The 19,321-nt window shown below is 40.6% G+C and overlaps 1 protein-coding gene across 5 annotated transcripts in view; it reads left to right on the top strand.

Moving 5' to 3' along the window:
* Positions 1-13,495, top strand: part of FRMD4B (FERM domain containing 4B) — a 360,069-nt gene extending 346,574 nt beyond the window's left edge. For all 5 annotated transcript variants that reach the window (XM_043443093.1, XM_043443091.1, XM_043443090.1 and 2 more), the window contains 4 exons: positions 1,624-1,743; positions 2,598-3,409; positions 7,563-7,695; positions 11,733-13,495. In XM_043443093.1, the coding sequence (XP_043299028.1) occupies positions 1,624-1,743; positions 2,598-3,409; positions 7,563-7,695; positions 11,733-11,853 (1,186 nt within the window). In that variant the 3' untranslated portion in view covers positions 11,854-13,495. The remainder of the gene's footprint in view (positions 1-1,623; positions 1,744-2,597; positions 3,410-7,562; positions 7,696-11,732) is intronic.
* The last annotated feature ends 5,826 nt before the right edge of the window (positions 13,496-19,321 follow it).

The following is a 19,321-nucleotide window of genomic DNA, read 5'->3' as shown; positions in this document are numbered from 1 at the left end:
GGATTGTTTAAGTAAATTACGGTCAGTCTTACGGTGGAATGCTGTACACTCATTAAAATAACAGTGTTAGTGAATATTAAGCAACATAAAATGTTAGATCGAGTTGTGTTTTTTCCTTAAGTGGGTTTTGAAAGAGAATTTTAGTAAGATCTAATTTTTTGTTTTTAAAGGTATAAACACAGTATTTTTTTTTTTAATTTTTTTGCCGTGCTTTTGTAGTAAGTGAGGTATAATCAAAGTTGTTTTTAATTTAAAAAAAAAATTTCAAATTGTGTTCTCACTGTGCTGGAAAGTGGACAAGGCAATTTAAGAATGCTGTGAATGACTGTTACTGGCCAAATTCAGCCTGTGACCCATTTGTGTATCTCCCATGAGCTAAGCATGGTTTTTAGAATTTTGAATAACTGGAAGGGAAATAAAAAACAGTAATATTTTTTGTGACAATTTTGTAACATAAAAATTATATGAAAGTTGAATTTCAGTATCCTGAGTCAAATCTGATTGGCATACAGCCACCTCCAGTCACATACATGTTGTCTACACTGCTCTCTTACTTCAAGGGCAGAGCTGAATCATTGGGATAGCCTGCAAAGCCAAAAATACTTCCTGTGAGACTTTTTACAGAAAAAGGACTTGCTACCCCTGCTCTCCTTGCTTTCAATCTGTTTTATTCAGTACACTCTTTTTCAAAAGTCTTTTCGTTTTTTTCCTTCATATTTATGACTCAGAGTCAGATCACTTGTGCTTCCCCTAAGACTCATCTAAGATCCACCCGGATACTAAACCACAAAGACAGTTTTCCCAATTATCTCTTTATGTTCCCATTCCTTCAGCTTCCTGCAAGTTTCTTTCTTTTTTTTTTTAATTGGAGTATAGTTGATTTACACTATTGTGTTTGTTCAGGCATATAGCACAGTGATTCAGTTATACATAAATATATATATAATTATCAGCAGTTATTTGTATATATATATTTCAGATTCTTTCCCCTTATAGGTTGTGATAAAATATTGAGTATAGTTCCTTGTACTATATAGCAGGTCCTTGTTGAGTATCTATTTTATTTTATGTTGGAATATAGTTGATTAACAGTGTATTAGTTTCAAGTATACAGTAAAGTGATTTAGTTATACATATACATATATATGGGGTTTCCCTGGTGGCTCAGATGGTAAAGAATCTGCCTGAAGTGCAGGAGACGCCGGAGACATGGATGCAATCCCTGGATCGGGAAGATCCCCTGGAGAAGGAAATGGCAACCCACTCCAGTATTCTTGCCTGGGAAATCCCATGGACAGAGGAGCCTGGCGAGCTACAGTTCATGGGGTCGCAGAGAGTGAGACATGACTGAATGACTTAACACATTTTCACTTTTCATACATGTATCTATTCTTTTTCAGATTCTTTTCCCATATAGGTTATTGCAGAATATTGAGTATAGAGTTCCCTGTGCTATACAGTGGGTCCTTGTTGGTTATCTGTTTTATATATAGTAATGTATATGTTATTACCCAAATCCTAATTTATCGCTCCCCTTCCAGTAAGTTTCTAATCAGCTTATTACAGATTTGCCAGAAATGTTGGGAGGCTCATCATTTTCTGATTTCTTTCTTCCCATCACAGAGAAATGCTGTCCACACACAGCAGCCCTTACAAAACTCTGGAGAGGCGGCCCCAGGCAGGACGGAGCATGCCCACCACCCCCGTTCTCACCCGGAACGCCTACAGTAGCAGCCATTTGGAGTAAGAGAGCTTCGTTCTAGTGCCTTTGTCCCTGTTGACTTTTGCTCTAAGATTTTGTTTCACTTTGCTGTGTTTTTAATCACTTTCTGCAGGAGGACTTTATGGCTCTACATTTTCTATCCACTTAACAGTTCAAGTATTTTCTAAGCCGAGAAAATGTTCTTGAAATATATTTTCCTTGGGTAGATACTGGATGTATTGTGCCTTAATTCTTCCAACCAGACATTACTCTCTGTTATTCAATGGTGTGGATGAAGATAATGACATCAGTGACATTTTGAAGTGTTTACTTGAAGGCTGTGCTGTTTTATATGTCCTATATTATTTAGTCCCCACAACAAGTCTGATTGGAGATATTAGGTACTGTTTTTGTCCTCATTTTACATTAAAGAGAGGACGATTAGTTAAATATCTTGCCCATGTTCATACAGCTGGGAAGTGATGGAACCATGAATCAACCCAGAGATCTCCGGTAGCCTAGCCAGGCTTTGCCCCCCTCCACCCCATGAATGCTGCCTTCACCCTAGTCTGTGTATCCTGCTATCCTGTTGGGAAAAAGGACCCTCCAAAGACATGTGGGTTTTTCTTAGGCTTTGATGCAGGCTGTCCATCATCAGTTTAGCCTCTCTATTTTCAAAGAGGAATGTGGACTGCCCAATTGATGGAACCTATTTCTTTTCTCATTTTGACCATGTGAACGCAGTGAATTCTGTTGTGGGTCAGCTTTGGAAACCTAAAAAATCCTATTGCAGTTCAAGAGCTATCAACTCGTTCGACATGATGCCCTTTTCCCTTATTTCAGTCCTCCTTTCCTTCTTTGTCCTTAGCAAGCTTGCCTCTCTCTCCTCTTTCAGACCCGAGCCTTCATCTCAGCACTGCCGCCAGCGGAGTGGAAGCCTCGAGTCTCAGTCTCACCTGCTCTCCGAGATGGACCACGAAAAGCCATTTTTCTCCCTCTCCAAATCCCAAAGAAGCAGCAGCACGGAAATCCTGGATGACGGGTCTTCCTACACCAGCCAGTCGAGCACGGAGTATTACTGCACCACGCCCGTGGCCGGCCCCTATTACACCACCCAGACGCTGGACACTCGCTCCCGGGGTCGCAGAAGGTCCAAGAAACAGAACGTCTCGACTTCCAATTCGGGAAGCATGCCCAACCTAGCACACAAGGAAAGTCTGAGGAATGGCGTCTACTCCAAGAGTCAGGAGCAGCCTTCTTCCAGCTACTACATTGCCGGGTACACGCCCTACGCGGAGTGTGACCTCTATTACGCCGGCGGCTACGTCTACGAGAACGACACGGAGGGACAGTACAGTGTGAATCCTTCCTACCGGTCGTCCGCCCACTACGGATACGACCGCCCAAGGGACTGCAGCAGGTCCTTTCACGAGGACGAGGTCGACCGGGTGCCCCATAACCCGTATGCCACACTCCGGCTGCCGCGGAAGGCTGCCGCCAAGTCCGAGCACATCACCAAAAACATCCACAAGGCCTTAGTGGCAGAGCACCTGCGAGGCTGGTACCAGCGGGCCTCCGGGCAGAAGGAGCCGGGCCACAGCGCACAGACTAGCTTTGACTCAGACAGGGGCTCGCAGAGAAGCCTGGGCTTTGCCGGCCTGCAGGTCCCCTGTTCTCCGAGCAGCCGTGCGTCTTCTTACTCCTCAGGTAAGAATGGTACCCAGAGTGCATCTTCCTCATGGCCCCCTATTCCTGCCCCACCCCCACCCCAAACCACCCTCCTCAGGGGTGCATGAGACCAGGACCCAAGGTCAGGCAAGCGGTAGCCATTGGGTGGAGAGGCAGGTTCAAGTCTAACAGACCTTCCCTGGGTTGGGGGCTTTCATGTATTTTTATCTTTTCTGGGTCTTTAAAGTGTTCTGGGCATTGGGATTATCAAATACACGCTGCTGTACATAAAATAGATAACCAACAAGGACCTACTGGATAGCAGAGGGAACGCTGCTCAACATTTGATTAATAACCTATAAGGGAAAAGATTCTGAAAAAAAAATAGTAACACTAATAAATATATATGAAATGTGCAAGTGTTAGTCACTCAGTCATGTCTGACTTTTCCACCCCATGGACTAGCTTCCCAGGCTCCTCTGTCCATAGAATGCTCCAGGCAAGAATCCTGGAGTGGGCTGCCATTCCCTTCTCCAGGGGATCTGCCCAGCCCAAGGAATGAACCCAGGTCTCCTGTGTTTTTTACTGTCTGAGCCACCTGGGAAGCCCAAAGTGTGTGTGTGTGTGTGTGTGTGTGTGTGTATGTGTGAGTGTGTGTGTGTGTGTGTACATAAATATATAACTAAATTTCTGAGCGGTACACAACACAACATTGTAAATTAACTTTCCTTCAATAAATATAAAAGTACTCATGGCATAGAGATTTGATATATTAAAAGAATAGCATAAACCCTTCAGGTAAGCAGAAAACCATCAGGATTATACATCCTTCCTTGTTCACCATGAGGAATTGGATCACCTAAAAGGCAGCTCACTCTGAATGCTCCAGTCCATGCATGAGACTTCTGAACCTCACTGGAGCTGGCATTTACTAAGCACTGTTCCTGGCACTGTTCTAAGTATTGTGAGGGTCTTGACTCAATTCAGTAATCATATGTACTCCACTTTATGGCTGATCTAAGGGACTTTCAAAGATCATTTTGATAGAGAGGCATTCTTTCCACGCATTGACTTTGGTCCCCACCTCCACTATTACTGCTGGATATTACCGCTATTACCTGCAAACCTCCAGCTGTGCTAGGTACTTTTAAGGAAAGAAATGGGGGCCTAAGAGGAGAGTCTGTTGAGCATTTCACTTCTTCAGCAAACAAGCAGGCATGTCCAAGATGCTGAGGAGCCGGTTTTGAGCCATTTCCTGACCTGGATGAGTTCACGGTTTAGTTAGCAACCGGAGGAATATATGAACATTAAGCAATACTAAAGTTCTAAGAAACAGGAATTGTGTGAAAAAAACTGAGGTTGTGCGTCTTGCCCCCCGTCTCAAGCATGACACCTTAGTGAGACATAGCTCAGGGATTCTTGAATCACTCTGTGATCATCAGTGAAAACTGTTCCTTTAAAAGTTTCCTAATGTTGTTGACAAGAGGCATTTCCATGGAGATTTCTGTTTGGGTTCTGGTGTTTCGCTATTTGTGTGAGACTTTGGACCTTCCCACTTATTACCACATCTAACATGAAAAGCCTCCTGTACTTACTTTCTTATTTGTGCTCTGATGTAGAGAAGGCCTTTCTTGCCCTTCAGGTTCAGGGTGTGACGTGAGAGACTTTCAGAAATTAAAGAATGAGGGCTGAGACGCATGTGGATGGTTATCAGGGCACAGAGCTGGGGTAAATCTAGCCCATCATCTCTTTCACCATCGAGGCCAGGGAGAAGCAGGTGTAACTCAGAAATTTCAACATTCCTGGCCATTGGCTCAGGACTGGGGCAAAGGTGAGAACGGAGATAACACTTCCTGGTGTGAGCCTTTCTGATAAGCAGCACGATTCGGCCCCGTGGGCCAAAAGGCATCATGTCTTTAAGGAATTAGGGGGATCGAATCAGTGCTCTCAGAATTGCCTTTTGGAATTTTCCTCGTTCCTGTCTACATTTTATATCTGCGGTAATGTGTTTCAACAAGCACGCATCATTCTCACGGAGAGAGACGTTTCCGATTAATAGGCCGCATCAGTCAGGGGTTTTGTAATCCCTTCTAGCCACCTAAAGGCTCTCTGGGTGACTCAGTTTTAGTAGTCAGGACAGCCACCATTTATTGGCAACTTAACGCTGTGCCACCCGGCCTGCTCAGCACTTTATGTGTACTCTCCCACGAGTGTATGCAAGAATTCTGTGTAATGAATGCTGTTGCTATGTTTATTATTATTACCCTAATCTTACAGATGAGGCACTTCTGGCTTAGGCTGCTTAAATGACCCTGCCCGTAGGAATTCTATTACTGCTCTGATAGCCCAACCACCACGCCTCACCGCCTGACTTAGAGTTATGAAACCTTCCTGGAAGTGGGACTTTTACATCCTTGAGTCAAGTCCTTATGGCATTCAGGACTGCGGATGAGTTTTGAAATGTGTTAGTCTCACACTTATCACATGTGCTTTGTGGTTATAAAAGAGAGGAGGAGGTTGGCCGCCAGCAACAGGAATCAGAGGAGAGCTGGAAGGCTCCAGGAGCAGTGTGGGACTTTTGAGTCTTGGGTGACGTGCATGGCATTGTGCACAGAGGCACGGAGCAGGGCCCGTTTTAGAGTTGTTGTTCAGTTGCCAAGTCGTGTCCAACTCTTTGCAAACCCCATGGACTGCAGCACACTAGGCTTCCCTGTCCCTCACCATATCCCGGAGTTTGCCCAAGTTCATGTCCATTGAATCGGTGATACCATCCAACCTTCTCATCCTCTATCGCCGTCTTCTCCTTCTGCCTTTAATCTTATCCAGCATCAGGGTCTTTTCCAATGAGTCTGCTGTTGTATCAGTTGGCCAGAGTTTTGAGACAGGACAGCAAATGCCCAGCAATGGGGCATTCACCAGGTTTTGCTCCCATATTATGCCTTGCTTTATTTTTTTGTTTTGTTTTTTACCATTTTTAAAGAAAAAATTTTAAATTGAGGTATAGTCAATTTACAGTGTTGTGTTAGTTTTAGGCATATAGCAATGTTATTTATTTATATGTACATATGTGTATTTATGCTCAAGTATATGTTTATATATATTCAGATGCTTTTCCTATATAGGTTATTATCAAATATTGAATATAGTTCCCTGTGCTATATATATATATAATAGGTCTTTGTTGTTTATCTGTTTTATACACAGTAGTATATATATGTTACTCCCAGATTCCTAATTTATCCCTCACCCCCACCATTCACCCTTGGTAACCATTAGTTTGTCTTCTCTGTCTGTGAGTATTTTTATTTTATAAGTAAGTTCATTTGTATAATTTTTTTAGATTCCACATATAAGTGATATCATATGATATTTCTCTTTGTGATTTCACTTAGTGTGATAATCTCTGGGTGCATCCATGTTGCTACAAATGGCATTATTTCATTCCTTTATATTTAGATCCTTGTCTTGTTCTAGATTAGTCCCTCAGAAGAACTAAATGTCTTCTTCCTGAAATCTTTCCTATACTATTTACCTTCCTACACCTCAATCCCAAACTTTTTTTAAAAGGCAAAAATGTGCCTTGATCCTGCTGGTCGTCGATACCACCTTTGGGTGAAGAACCCACAGGTTTCAACAAGTCAATGTATAGAATGCATTTCCTCTAAAAGTCTCCAAGAAACTCAAACTTGTCACCTGACCTTTACAATGGAAGCCTATGATGAAGCTGTCCAACCACCATAGCCTTACTGGGAGACTGGGAAGATACTTTTAGTTTATGAAAATTGTTTTTTCTGGCTTGCCTTTTGGGTTATTTTTTATAGCGTTATCTTTCAATTAACTTTACTCACATTTATAATAGTAATAGCTATCATTTATTGCTAGGCACAGTGCTAAATATTTGTACTAACTAACTAAAGGTTATTTAATCCTGATATTGTCCCTGTACAGAATATATTTATATTGTCCCCACTTTACAGATGAAGAAACTGAGGCTTAAAGAGGATAAACTGTTTGCCCAAGGTCACATGGCCAGTAAGTGACCAAATTGGAATAGGAAACTCTCTTGATTCCAAACACTGGCTTTTAAGATTGACTCTGCATGCAGCTGATTATAGCACACATCTGAATGACCCAAACAGTTCTCACTTTGAGTAGTCCCACTAATTTTGTCTCTTTTCATTTTTATTTCTAGTGTCTTCCACAAATGCTTCTGGGAACTGGAGGACCCAGATAACCTTAGGGCTATCCGAATACGAGATCCCGGCACATTCTTCCTACACCAGCTGCTATAGCAACATCTATAATCCTTTACTGTCTCCAGGCAGGTAAGAGAGCAATGCTCAAAAATTTTAGTACCCTGTTCCTGATCTAAAGAATTCAGGAATCCAATTTTATTTATGAACGCTAAGTAATCTAGCTCAAAGATTGGCAAACTATAGTCTAAAATCAGCTGCCACCTATGTTTATAAGTAAAGTTTTATTGGAAAACCAGACATGCTCATTCATTCACTTGTTGCCTATGGCTGTGTCTGTACTTATAAGGGCAGAGGGGAATAGTTGTAGCAGAGATCTTATGGCCAACAAAGCTAAAAATACCTAGCCCTTTAAGAAGAAGTTTGTTAATATTTAATCCCGCTCATTCAAATTTGACCCTCTTAGAATTCTATACTTTAAGTTCTGTGTCTGAAGGGTTCTTTTTAATTGCTGTACTTGAAACTGTATTACTGATATACCCGTTTAAGACTCTCTTGGAACCTGGCAGGGAAAAATATCTCTATGCCAGAAAACACTGTTCATTCCTCCTAAACAGTTGGTGGGCTTGATTTCAAACATTTGCTGCCTTTTTGTGTCTGACCCTGTGTTCATTAAGAAGCAACAGACGCAGCCAGCTGTCCTGTATGTCTGTAATAGTACTCCTTTGTAAACATTTAGAGGAAATAGACAAGGAGAGTTTGTTAAAATGTGATTTTTAAAAAAGATTGCAAACTCTGGATTATATGTTTCTCAGTTCTTTGCATACATGGGAGGAGTTAAAATTGAAGCTTTTGTTTTTCTCACCCACTTTCTCACAGAATATAATCTGTACCTCTGGAATCTAAATACAGAATATAATCTGTACCTCTGCCAAGAAGTAAAGCACTTTCTGGTTTTGTTTTAAGAAAAGTTTAATTTTGCTTTCTTTAAGTCAGATTACTTCAGGTATAGGAGGCTTCCATAGACTGTAACTTTTAAAGGTGAATACTGGTGAGTTTGAGGTCACTTTCTTATTAAAGCACTCAGTGTTATAAGCAAATTGGAGATATTTAACCCCAAAAGCCTTGTTTTCCTTCTCCATATTTAGCTAAAGTTTTTCTTGGCTTAAAATATCAGGCCAGTTGTCTCAACTCAACAAAGGGTGTGCTCAAAATAGAATTTTAATGAAAATATACTTCAGAGGACATCAGATAGCTTGGAGTTCTGTAAATAATGCTTGTAAATGCGTTAGGAGCAGGAAGACTTTGGCCCAAAATTTGAGCTGAATTTTTTCAATTCAGTTCTAATCACTTTGTATAATACATTTGCAAGTAATTTTCCTCTTTGCATACTTTCACTTTTTGTTAACTGAATTAGAAACTATATAAAACAAACCATTCAGGGCATAAGACGGTTCTAGTATCCTAAACACCACTTTCACTGGACTCAAGAAGTGTTAAACATTTTTAGAGAATATCTATTTTTACAAAGTTCATCCACCTACTTCAGCCAGCCCAAGAGGGCCTGATAACAGTGTCTGGTGTCAGAAGGGGCATGATATACAGGAAATTAGAAACTATTTAAAGATCCCTATTGTATGTGTGTGCATGTGCACACAATATGAGCTCATTGTAGAAACTAGGAAAATAATAAAGGAATAAATAAGTAGGAAATAATTTATCCATAATTCCACCATCTAGAGATATTAGCTAGTAACATTTCTGGCACATGTCCCGTTTTTCTGTATTCATTTTTAACATGGTCATAATGATATCATATATACAATTTTATATCCTTCACTATACATAAAATTGTACACCCAAATTTTTTACTTAATATCTCAACATGTATGTTCCTTTTTTAAAAAAAAAATCTCTTTAAGCATTGTTTTATGTGACCAATATGGTATTTCACTCAGTAAATACTTTATATATTTATTTAACAATTCCCCATATTTTGATTTTAAATGATTTCTAAATTTCCTTTCTTTTTTTCAATTGTAAGTAATGCCTTTGAGAATCTTTGAGCAGAATATTTGTCTGAATTCCAGATTATTTCCTCAGGATATATTCCAGTAAGTTGGTTTAATGGATCAAATTGAAAAGAGTATTTTTTAAACCCCTGCTTTCTAGAAAGATTTGTCAACTTACCCTCCTATCACAGAGTTATGGAAATGCTTATTTCTACCCATTTGTCGGTTTAGGATTTTATTTTTATTATGAAACAGTCTGATCAATATAACTTGACTTATTAACAAGCCAAGTATAATAACAATCCTCCATAAAGCTTTAGAAATTTGCTCTAAAATCACATGCTATTTTTTTTATGGCAATATAATTTTTAAATAACAGAAAAGCTGGGTTTCAAGTTAAAGATAAAAGCTTTAGATCCTCCCTTAAAGATTTGAAATATTGAGTCATAGATGAGTTTGTTTTTTAAAATGAAGCATATGTTATGTATTTCCTCAGAGTGTCCGGAGCTTAATAATGTGATAGAAGACTGCAAATTGATACCAATAATTTTTTTCCTTATATGATATAGTACAACTGTCAGCAGCATAAACTTTCCAAAGTTAGAAATGTTGAAGTCTCTTATGCTACTAGCATGTGTCAAATGCTTGGCTCTGCTGCTCCAAACTGTGTTTTAAAATGATTTTTTTTCTTTCACTTCCTGTTTTCCATTTCCCATCCCCTTCCTTATCACACTCTATTACTAGGCCAAACCAAGGGCTTCTGTCCCGGAGAATGGTTGTGTCTCCAGAAATGAGATCAGTTATAAATTCTCTTTTAAGTGTAGCCAGCAGTAGTAAGTACGGTACTTGCAGTCTGTGTTGCTTCTTGCATCGCAGGAGCTTTGCCTGTTCTGACTGATGTGTGAAGTTACAGAATCTGCCTTTGTTTCTGTATTACAAAAAAAGACAAAAACCCACTAAATACCTGGCTTTGCGTAGTGTTTCTTTCCAAAGCGCTTTTCCAAAGGACTTTTTATTCACCTGTACTAAAGGACATTGAGATGTAAAAAGAAAACTACTAACTATCTAACCTGTTCTAACGTACTATTACAGGAATGAGGTTTTGCTTATTGGAACGGTGGGTATAACAGGGTGCCCTCATTTGGATGTATTTAATACCTTCCAAATGGACCCGTGATCTTATGCGATGCTGATTTAATTTACACCTGACCCATACACCCTAGGGATGTAAACTGTCCCAAGGTACCCTTGCTTCCCTTTAAATATATTCCTTTGTTTCCAAGAAAAACATCTAGTATATGTCTCTTAACTTGAAGAATGCTTAAAGGGTGACTGTCAAAAATACTTCAAAAATCGAAAATACTACTCTCACACAAACAGAAAATGAGCATATGTGAAAGATTTCTTTAACTCCTTCATGAGAGAACTAACCGAATGGTAAAGCTGTTCCCAGAGAATTCAAAAGACTGAACTCCACAACCAAAAGAGAGAGTCCTGAGATAAGCTTCCTGCGGTTGACACAAAAGCAGCTAATATCCTACTGGGCAATAAAACTATGACCATAATCTTTTTACTAGACAGAGGGTTACTGTGTATTTCTTCCATACAGAACCCCCCCAAGTTAACATGTAACTTAATCTTGGTACTCATCCATGGGAAATGATAGTTAGACAAGTCTGTCTCTCGGGACTTTCCTGGTGGTCCAGTAGTTAAGAATCTGCCTTCCAACAGAGGGGATGTGGGTTCCAGCCCTAGTCTGGGAACTAAGATCCCACATGCCGTGGAGCAGCTAAGCCCACCTACCACAAATAGGGAAGCCCACACTCTCTAGAGCCTGTGTGCCACAGCTAGCCTGTGTGCCCACAGTGGAGGATCCTGCATGATGCACATAAGACCTGATGCCGCCAAACGAATCAATAAATATATATTTTTAAAACAGTCTGTCTCTCAAGAGAAATAAATACTCCTTGCATGGGCCTGTTAGATCATCTTCTAGTATGACATTGAAAAAAACGCACAGCCGTCCCTTGCCTTATTTGGGAGTTTTGAACCATTTTCTTAACCGTGTTTTCTACTAACTTCTTTGAGTGTAGTAACCTTTGTACTCTGGGAACAAAAATAACCCCAAGTTGTAACTTTTCTGTTTTCCTTTCATAGACCGTACTCAGAGACCGGTCAACTGGACGGTACAGATGGAAACCGGCTGGAAGACAGCCTGGAGAGTAGTGAGCAGAGGCTCTTCTGGCACGAAGACTCCAAGCCCGGAACATTAGTCTGAACTGCGGGCGGGCCTCTTGACCAAGCACTGCGTTCTCACACTAGTGTGCCTTGCAAAATGTGTTCGTCTTCCTGGAAGGCCATAGGCTTTAGAAACCTGAAGGCATCCGAGGTGGAAAGGAGGACTCCATTGGCCCCAGAAGTGAATCACACACTAGGCCGCACAAAGCCCTTGAATGACATCCCGCCTTTCCAAGTCCAGATCCTCACCTAACAGAGCAAGGTGAAGACCATGTGAGCCTTTGCCGAGGAGGACTTGGCCTTTACCAAGAGCAAGCACTTTGTAAGGGAATAAAAGTGGTTGGAGGCAGACCTCAAAACTGTGACAAGTGCATTCAGGGTCTCCCACAGGAAAGAAGGACAGGGGAAATTTCAGAGCACAATTCAGGATGATGAGAGAAGGGAAGCTGGAAGCTCTTTAGTCACTGCTCACCATCAGAAAGTTTGAATTTGTGAGCTGGCGAAGAATTACATACTATGTCTACTCAGACATGAACAATTCAGACAGTATTGGAAAATTACTTGAAGAGAAGCTGGATTTTCATGAAGTTCTGAATGAGTGTAAATGTTTTTAGGCTGTTATCAAGAGTGATGGTTTTCATAAGCACCACAAAATGGGTTCTGGAAAGACTTACGGCTGTATTGTCCTGTAATATAACTATGGTAGCAGATTGGGGAAAATGAAGCAGCCCACTGAGTAACTGACAAACTCTGCTTGGAGAATTTTCTAAGGTACAATATCACTGAGTTCCTTTTTTCCTTTCTATGCCAACGGCATGAGCTATGTTCTTCAGGCTGGTAACTCTCCAACATGGCCGTCATTGCAATGGCAGGCTTGATATGGAAAGTTTTATAACCAAGAGTTTGGAAAAGTATTTTAAGGTGATACAGAAAGAACCTAACACAATATAAAGAAAAACAGCAACAACAAAAAGAAAGACACAAAACCCACATCATTTTCTATGAATCATGTGCCTTAAAATTGTGAACATTTGAAAAATAAGCATATTGTCTGGATTCCCCAGGTAGTTCTAAGTCACCAAGTGACAAAAGCAAGATTACTCATTAAAAACAAAAACGAAAACCCTCCAAGCTGCAGTAGATTTAATTATGAGGCTAAAACTACCTCATACTTTCCTTGGAAGAACTAATTCGCTATGGTTTATTGTAGGATGTTTTGGAGTTTTCGTTTTTTTTGTTGTTTTTTTTTTTTAAGCAAATATTTCCATATTCTAGATGGATCTTTTTCATCATCTTTACTCTGCTTCAGAATTCCACAGAAGGTGCTCCTTCCCCCTCTTTTATACAAGTTTCTTGTTCATATTGTGAATAGAGAAGTTTCTGAACAACTTTTTGGGGACATTTTCTATCTATATTCCAAAGCATGTAATATATACATAAAGGTGATTTGTTAAACTGGTCCTTAGTCATTTGTATCATTAAAAATGAAGTTTGCTGCGGGGGGGTGGGATATTTGAAAAACAAAAAGACATGCAAACAAATAACTTATTCCTTTTTCCATATTTGTATAGCCTTCTAGAAAGAGAAATACCCTTTTGCATATTCTTTTACTGTTCTGACTTTTTTTTAGACCTATTATTTTTTTTACATAGGTCAATAAATTGAAGGTGTGCTACTGAAAATGTTTATGTATCTTTCCATTTATGTTCAGGGCTCACACAAAGCAATTGAAATTGCTCTACTTCAAGTAATCAGGCTGGTGAAGATTGCAGATTTTTAGTGATATTATTACTGTATTTTATGGGTTCCAAGATGGCCATTAGGGTGCATCTTTTGACTACTAACATGTTATAGTTGAATTAGCAATTTTTTTTCTTTCTTTCTTTCTTAGTGAGATATAAAATAGTGCTGTGTCTTAGAATGGGTGAAATACAGTAGTTTATTGCCTCATGGAGGATAACCATTGCAAATTTTTAGGCTTCCTAATCAAGTCATTCTTGCTAGTTTTGCAGACTGGCAAACAGGTCTTTTACATTCAGGAATATATTTCTTCTGTTATCTTTTAACCCCATGCAATGGGGCAAGGGGAATGGGAAGTGGAATATAGGGAGGTTAGTATTTCTGTACAAGTACTTTATGTGGAAATAAGGTATCATTTATCTTCCTGTTAAATGATATGCTCAGAATTGCAGATATACCTTGAAAAAATTACAACTTGGCTCTCGACTAGAAAAAGAATTACAGAAATTGGAAGCACAGTGGGTCTGCTGTATGATTTTCCTTTCATCTTATTTTGAAAAGCACTTCCTAACCACATTATTGATATCTTATTCATAACTGAAAAGTGACAGGTAAATTTTTCAACACATCAAATTAATGTTTTTTATTGCAAAATATTATACCCTCATATTAAAAATCTTAAATTCAAACATGACGCAAATATATAACATAAAACCACCATCATGCCCTATAACCTAACATTACCAGATACAATTGTTAATTGTATATCAGTTTGGATTTTTTTCTATGCCTATAGTAGCTTCTTTAAAAACAGCATCATGTAACAAGTACACTTTTACAACTTTTTTCATCAAAACATGTTGGGCCTCACTTTTTGTCAGTATATGATCTACCTCATAAAGATGTATGTTTTACAAGGTGAATTGAAAAAAATTGCCTCACCTTCCTGGATGTTTAATTTTTTTCTCTATTTGAGAAAAGTATCCAAGATCCTTCTTTGTATTCATAAAAACTTTAATGTTAAGCAATAAAGATTCCAGAATTGTTTTGAACTATTATATTAGTTTAAAGCCTGTTCTTAGGAACAAAGGTTCAACTGTCAGTCCTTAAGAACTTTCAGAATTGAAATAATGCCTTTCTTCGGTACAGTAGAAAAGTTTTGATGTGAAAATACAATGTCTTCCTGAAGCTTACAGTGCAATGAGGGAGAAACAAAAGTGATCAGCTGGAGTAGCTTAAAAGGATCATTAGTCCTGTGGGGGCCAAGAGTGGTGAGAAGAAAGGGGACGTGAATAATACCTTAGTTTTGTGGGACATGAGACCTTTCTAGCAGTGATGCTGAAGCCTGATTTTAGGGATTGGTAAGAAAAGATCTAGTTAAGCAAAAAGGAAAAGCAGCTCTCCTAGGGCTTGGAGAGTGGCATTATGGCGTTTGCCATGGCCCCAAAAGCTAGGAGAAGCTTAGCCAGTTTTAGAAACTGAAAGACTAGGAGGGCAGATTTTTTCCCAGGATTAAAGAAATATAGGTAATCTGTCATTTTTGAGCTCTTGCCATTGTCGCAACGATGGGCTAAGTGCTATAACACATTACTTCGTTTAATCCTTTCTTCAATTATGTGACAGAGGTCGTCTTATCCCAGAAAAAGGATTTAAAGGAGTTCCTTGGTGGTCTAGCGGTTAGGTCACAGGAAGGGGGACCCCCATCCAGGGCCCGAGAGTGGGCTCTTCTCTGACAGTCGGAAACGAATTGTCCCAGGAGACACACATGCTGAGAAAGCAAGAGACTTAATGGGGGTGGGGCGGGGGCGCCCGGGGAAGAGAGCGGCGTGGTAAGGGGACCCCCGAGAACAGCTCTGCCACGTGGCTCGGCGCCTCCAGTTTCAAGGTAACCAGCTTGGTTTCAGTTGTCTCTGGCCAATTAGCATGACTCGAGGGTCCTTCCTGGTGGCATGCGTGTATTTGCGTGTGCGTGCATTTGCATGTGCGTGCATGCCTGTCTCTCAGACAAGATGGAGTCCAGCGAGAGTAATTTTGGGAGGTTGCTAGGACTTTGGGACTAGCCTCTCCTCTCTCCTTATGAGGTTTCCCGAATTCTTCTAGTTGTCCTACCTTGTTCTGCACTCCTTACCAGGACCCCCTGTTTAAGGTAACTCATACAAGTGGTTATTATGGTGCCTGGCCAGGGCGGGCCGTTTCAGTTAATGGTTTCGCTAACAGGACTCTGAGCTTTCACTACTGAGGGCGCAAGTTTAATCACTAGTCCAGGAGCTAACCACATGCTGCAAGCCACACAGCACGGTCAAAAAAAGGAGAAAAGGAAAGGATGTAAAGAGATTCAGGAAGATTACCGTGGCCTTGGTGGCTTGACTACGCAGAAAGTAAGTTGTAAAGTCAAAATTCAAACCTACGTCTGACTCCAAAACTTCTGCTGTCTATTGCCGTGGTATTATAAACAGGGACTGCTCACCAAGCACCTTCCTTTAGTGAAAACCAAAAGAAAAAGCAATAAGAGTAGGAGCGAACAAAAGTCAGCCTGGGGAGGAGAAAGAGGGAGGGCCAGTGGGAGGGATGGAAATCGGAATAGCATGATGAAAATAACAGCACAAAGGACAATCCAGGGCAGTCTGCAGTTTGTGACTTTTCAGGATGTGCAATTCAGACACTTCTTTCTGATCTGGGTGTGGCTTGAGGATATGCCTAATTGAAGGGCTAGTTAACAACCAACTGGGCAAGAATTACGTTTGCACGCAGGGTGGAGGAGGAAAGCAAAGGCATTTAAGGAATGCCCTGGAAAGTCCTAGGCTTCCCTAGTGGCTCAGTGGTGAAAAAAAAAAAAAAAAAAAAATCCACCTGCCAGTGTAGGATACGCAGGTTCAATCCCTGGATCAGAAGGATTCCCTGGAGAAGGAAATGACAACCACTCCAGTATTTTTGCCTGGGAAATCCTATGGAGAAAGGAGTCTGGTGGGCTGCAAGGAGTCAGACACAGCTGAGCTGCAGGCATGACATGGCTGGAAAGTCCTATGAATTAGACCAGCTTTGTAACCTCCTAACCGCCCTGCTCCCTCCTAGCAGAAACACAGAACTTTTCCCGGAAAACCATTCTTTATATTGTCCTGTCCTCAATTTCGTGAGAAAATGGTGCCATAAGGAGATCAAAGATTGGAAAGCCAGAGTGAGAAAGATCTCTTTAGGGAGACAGACCCAAAAGTGGGAAGGGCATTCTCAGCAGCCCTTCAATTACCATGAAAGAAGCCTTCCTGGGAGTTGATAGTGGGTGTCTGGGCAGATATCACCATCTCTATAAAGCAGTGCTTATGCAGGCTTTGAAGTCAGGAAGATCTGGAGACAAGCTGCCGGGCTTGGGATCAATCCCAACCCCACGGCTCTCTGGTTGTATGATCAAGGGTCATTTTCCTAACCTCCCTGGGCCTCAGTTTCCTGTCTAGGACACATCACCCAAGGGTATTTAGTGGGCTGAACAACATAACACGCATACCAATGAGGACCTACTGTACAGGACATGCGACTCTGTTCAATGTTATTTGGCAGCCTGGATGGGAGGAGCGTTTGGGGGAGAACAGAAACATGTATACATATGGCTGAGTCCCTTCACTGTTCAGCTATAGCAACATTGTTAATTGCCTATATTCCAGTACAAAATGAAAAAAAAAAAAAAAACCAGACTCAAAGAAGTGACCAATCCAGGCAGTTTTTATACCTTTTAGACAAAAGAAACAATAAATTAAGTAGCAACACAAACAAAAAAGATAATGCACATAAACAGCTCAGCACAAAATCTAGTCCCCAGCAGATGCTTCATAATGTAAATTATCCCCTGAAAGAAAGGTGGCGATATCAAGGATTAGAGTGTCTAGAAAGTTGGGGTTCAGAGGATTTGCACTGCCTTAGTTTAACCACTGAAATGACAACACTATTGAAACAATTCATCATAGGTCTCAAGTACTGTCAGGAGCATATGGAATTTTTTTTTCCTCTTATTTAATCCTCAGAGCAAGTTTGCAATTATTAATCGCAAACAAAAGCTTGAGGAAACTGATTAGTTTGCCCAAGTTCCGTATCAAGAAAGCTTGCAGACCTGGATTGCAGTTCACAAATGCATTTAGTAGAACATTTGAAAATTATGAATCCATGCCCCACTGGTGTACACCGTGGAAGGAGGCTGCATAAAGATTAACCCAAGAAGTCAAACTGATTAAGATGTTTTCCTGACCTTTTGGTCAGAGCCCTCCTGCAAGGCCAGGCCTAAGGCAGGGTATAGTTTAAAGATCCTGAGAGTGAGTGTCCTGGCTGCTTCACCCTGGACTTGAGCTGGCTGCTGGCTCAGAGACTGGTACCTGCCTTTTCATGTGTATAAGAGTGCAAACAAGCCAGTTAGGAGGGTGGCCAGATTTAGCAAATGCAGGATGCCCAGTTAAATTTGTAAAATAGCTCTAATTTATTGGGGGAGGAAAAAAAAAGCTGCATACAGGACATTTGGGGTGTCCTGATTTAAAAAAATCAATAATGGACACCAACCAAAACCATTCCACACAGAACATGTCCCATAGATACAGGACACCCGGCAGCCCTACTTGCCAGTCCTCTGTCCAAGGGCAGGTGGGACTGTAACAGATGTATGGAAAGCTTTTGGGGATGGTATGCAAGGGACATAGGTCTTATACCTCTGTGTGGAGAGAGGTTGGTCCTTCTCAATACAAAGCCTTTCTTCATATCAGAAACCTTCCAGGCTAGGCCTGGTTTGGTCTGTCAATATGCACACAATGAAGCTCTTCTGGAAAGGCGCCCCTGAGAAAACCTTTCCTAAAACAGTTTCCTCTGGCCTAGAACGAGGTTGTTTGTAAAAGTGGTCAACGAGGCCACCTAGAGGCATGCATGGGTCATTGCAGGCAGGAGATTTCTGATGGGGCCACCCCACAATACTGAATTCAAATGGATGTACAAACCAGGTTTAAAGGCTCTTCAGAAAAAAAAAAAAAAAAAAATTGAACACCAGACAGTTTGATTTATTAGCGATGTCTTCTTGGGGAAGTTAAGTTTTTTTAACATAGCATATTCTAATAAGATAGAAATAAAAATTGCAACATGAAATTGTAAGGATTCAGTTAAACCATGAACTCCCAGTGCCCCGGACACAGCTGGCGCTTATCAGTGTCTGTTGTCATTATTGTTTCTAATATGACACTTGGAAGGACATGGAATACAAAAGAGCTGTTATTAATAACTTTTAATAATACTATAAACTTTATCAATAAAATTAAAATGGTAAGTGTCAATAATATTTAACATTCCTTGAGTACCAGGGCTGGGATTAGGTTAAAGTGAGTGAAGTACTTGCTCAAGTGCAAAATGTAAGGGGGTACCAGAAAGCCCAGATAAATGAAGATAAGTAATATTTCAACACAGTCTTTTAAAAATAATCAAGGGAATTTCATGGTGGGCCAGTGCCTCCATTGCAGAAGACTGGAGTTCAATCCCTGGTCAGAGAACTAACAGTCCACAAGCCGAGTGGCATGGCCACAAAAAAAAAATATTTTTTTTTATTTTGTGAAAACTTTTATATTTGGAATTAGCCAGATGGACTCAGTTTGTATGTATGTACATTCAGTCATATCTACCTCTTTGCAACCTCATGGACTGTAGCCCGCCAGTCCCCTTTATCCATGGAATTTTCCAGTCAAGAATACTGAAGCAGGTTGCCATTCCCTTCTCCAGGGGGTCTTCCATACCCAAGGATGGAACCTGTG

This window comes from Cervus canadensis, chromosome 22, assembly GCF_019320065.1.
Source record: "Cervus canadensis isolate Bull #8, Minnesota chromosome 22, ASM1932006v1, whole genome shotgun sequence".
NCBI classification, from domain to species: Eukaryota; Metazoa; Chordata; class Mammalia; order Artiodactyla; family Cervidae; genus Cervus; species Cervus canadensis.
This window is presented reverse-complemented; position numbering and strand designations above follow the sequence as displayed.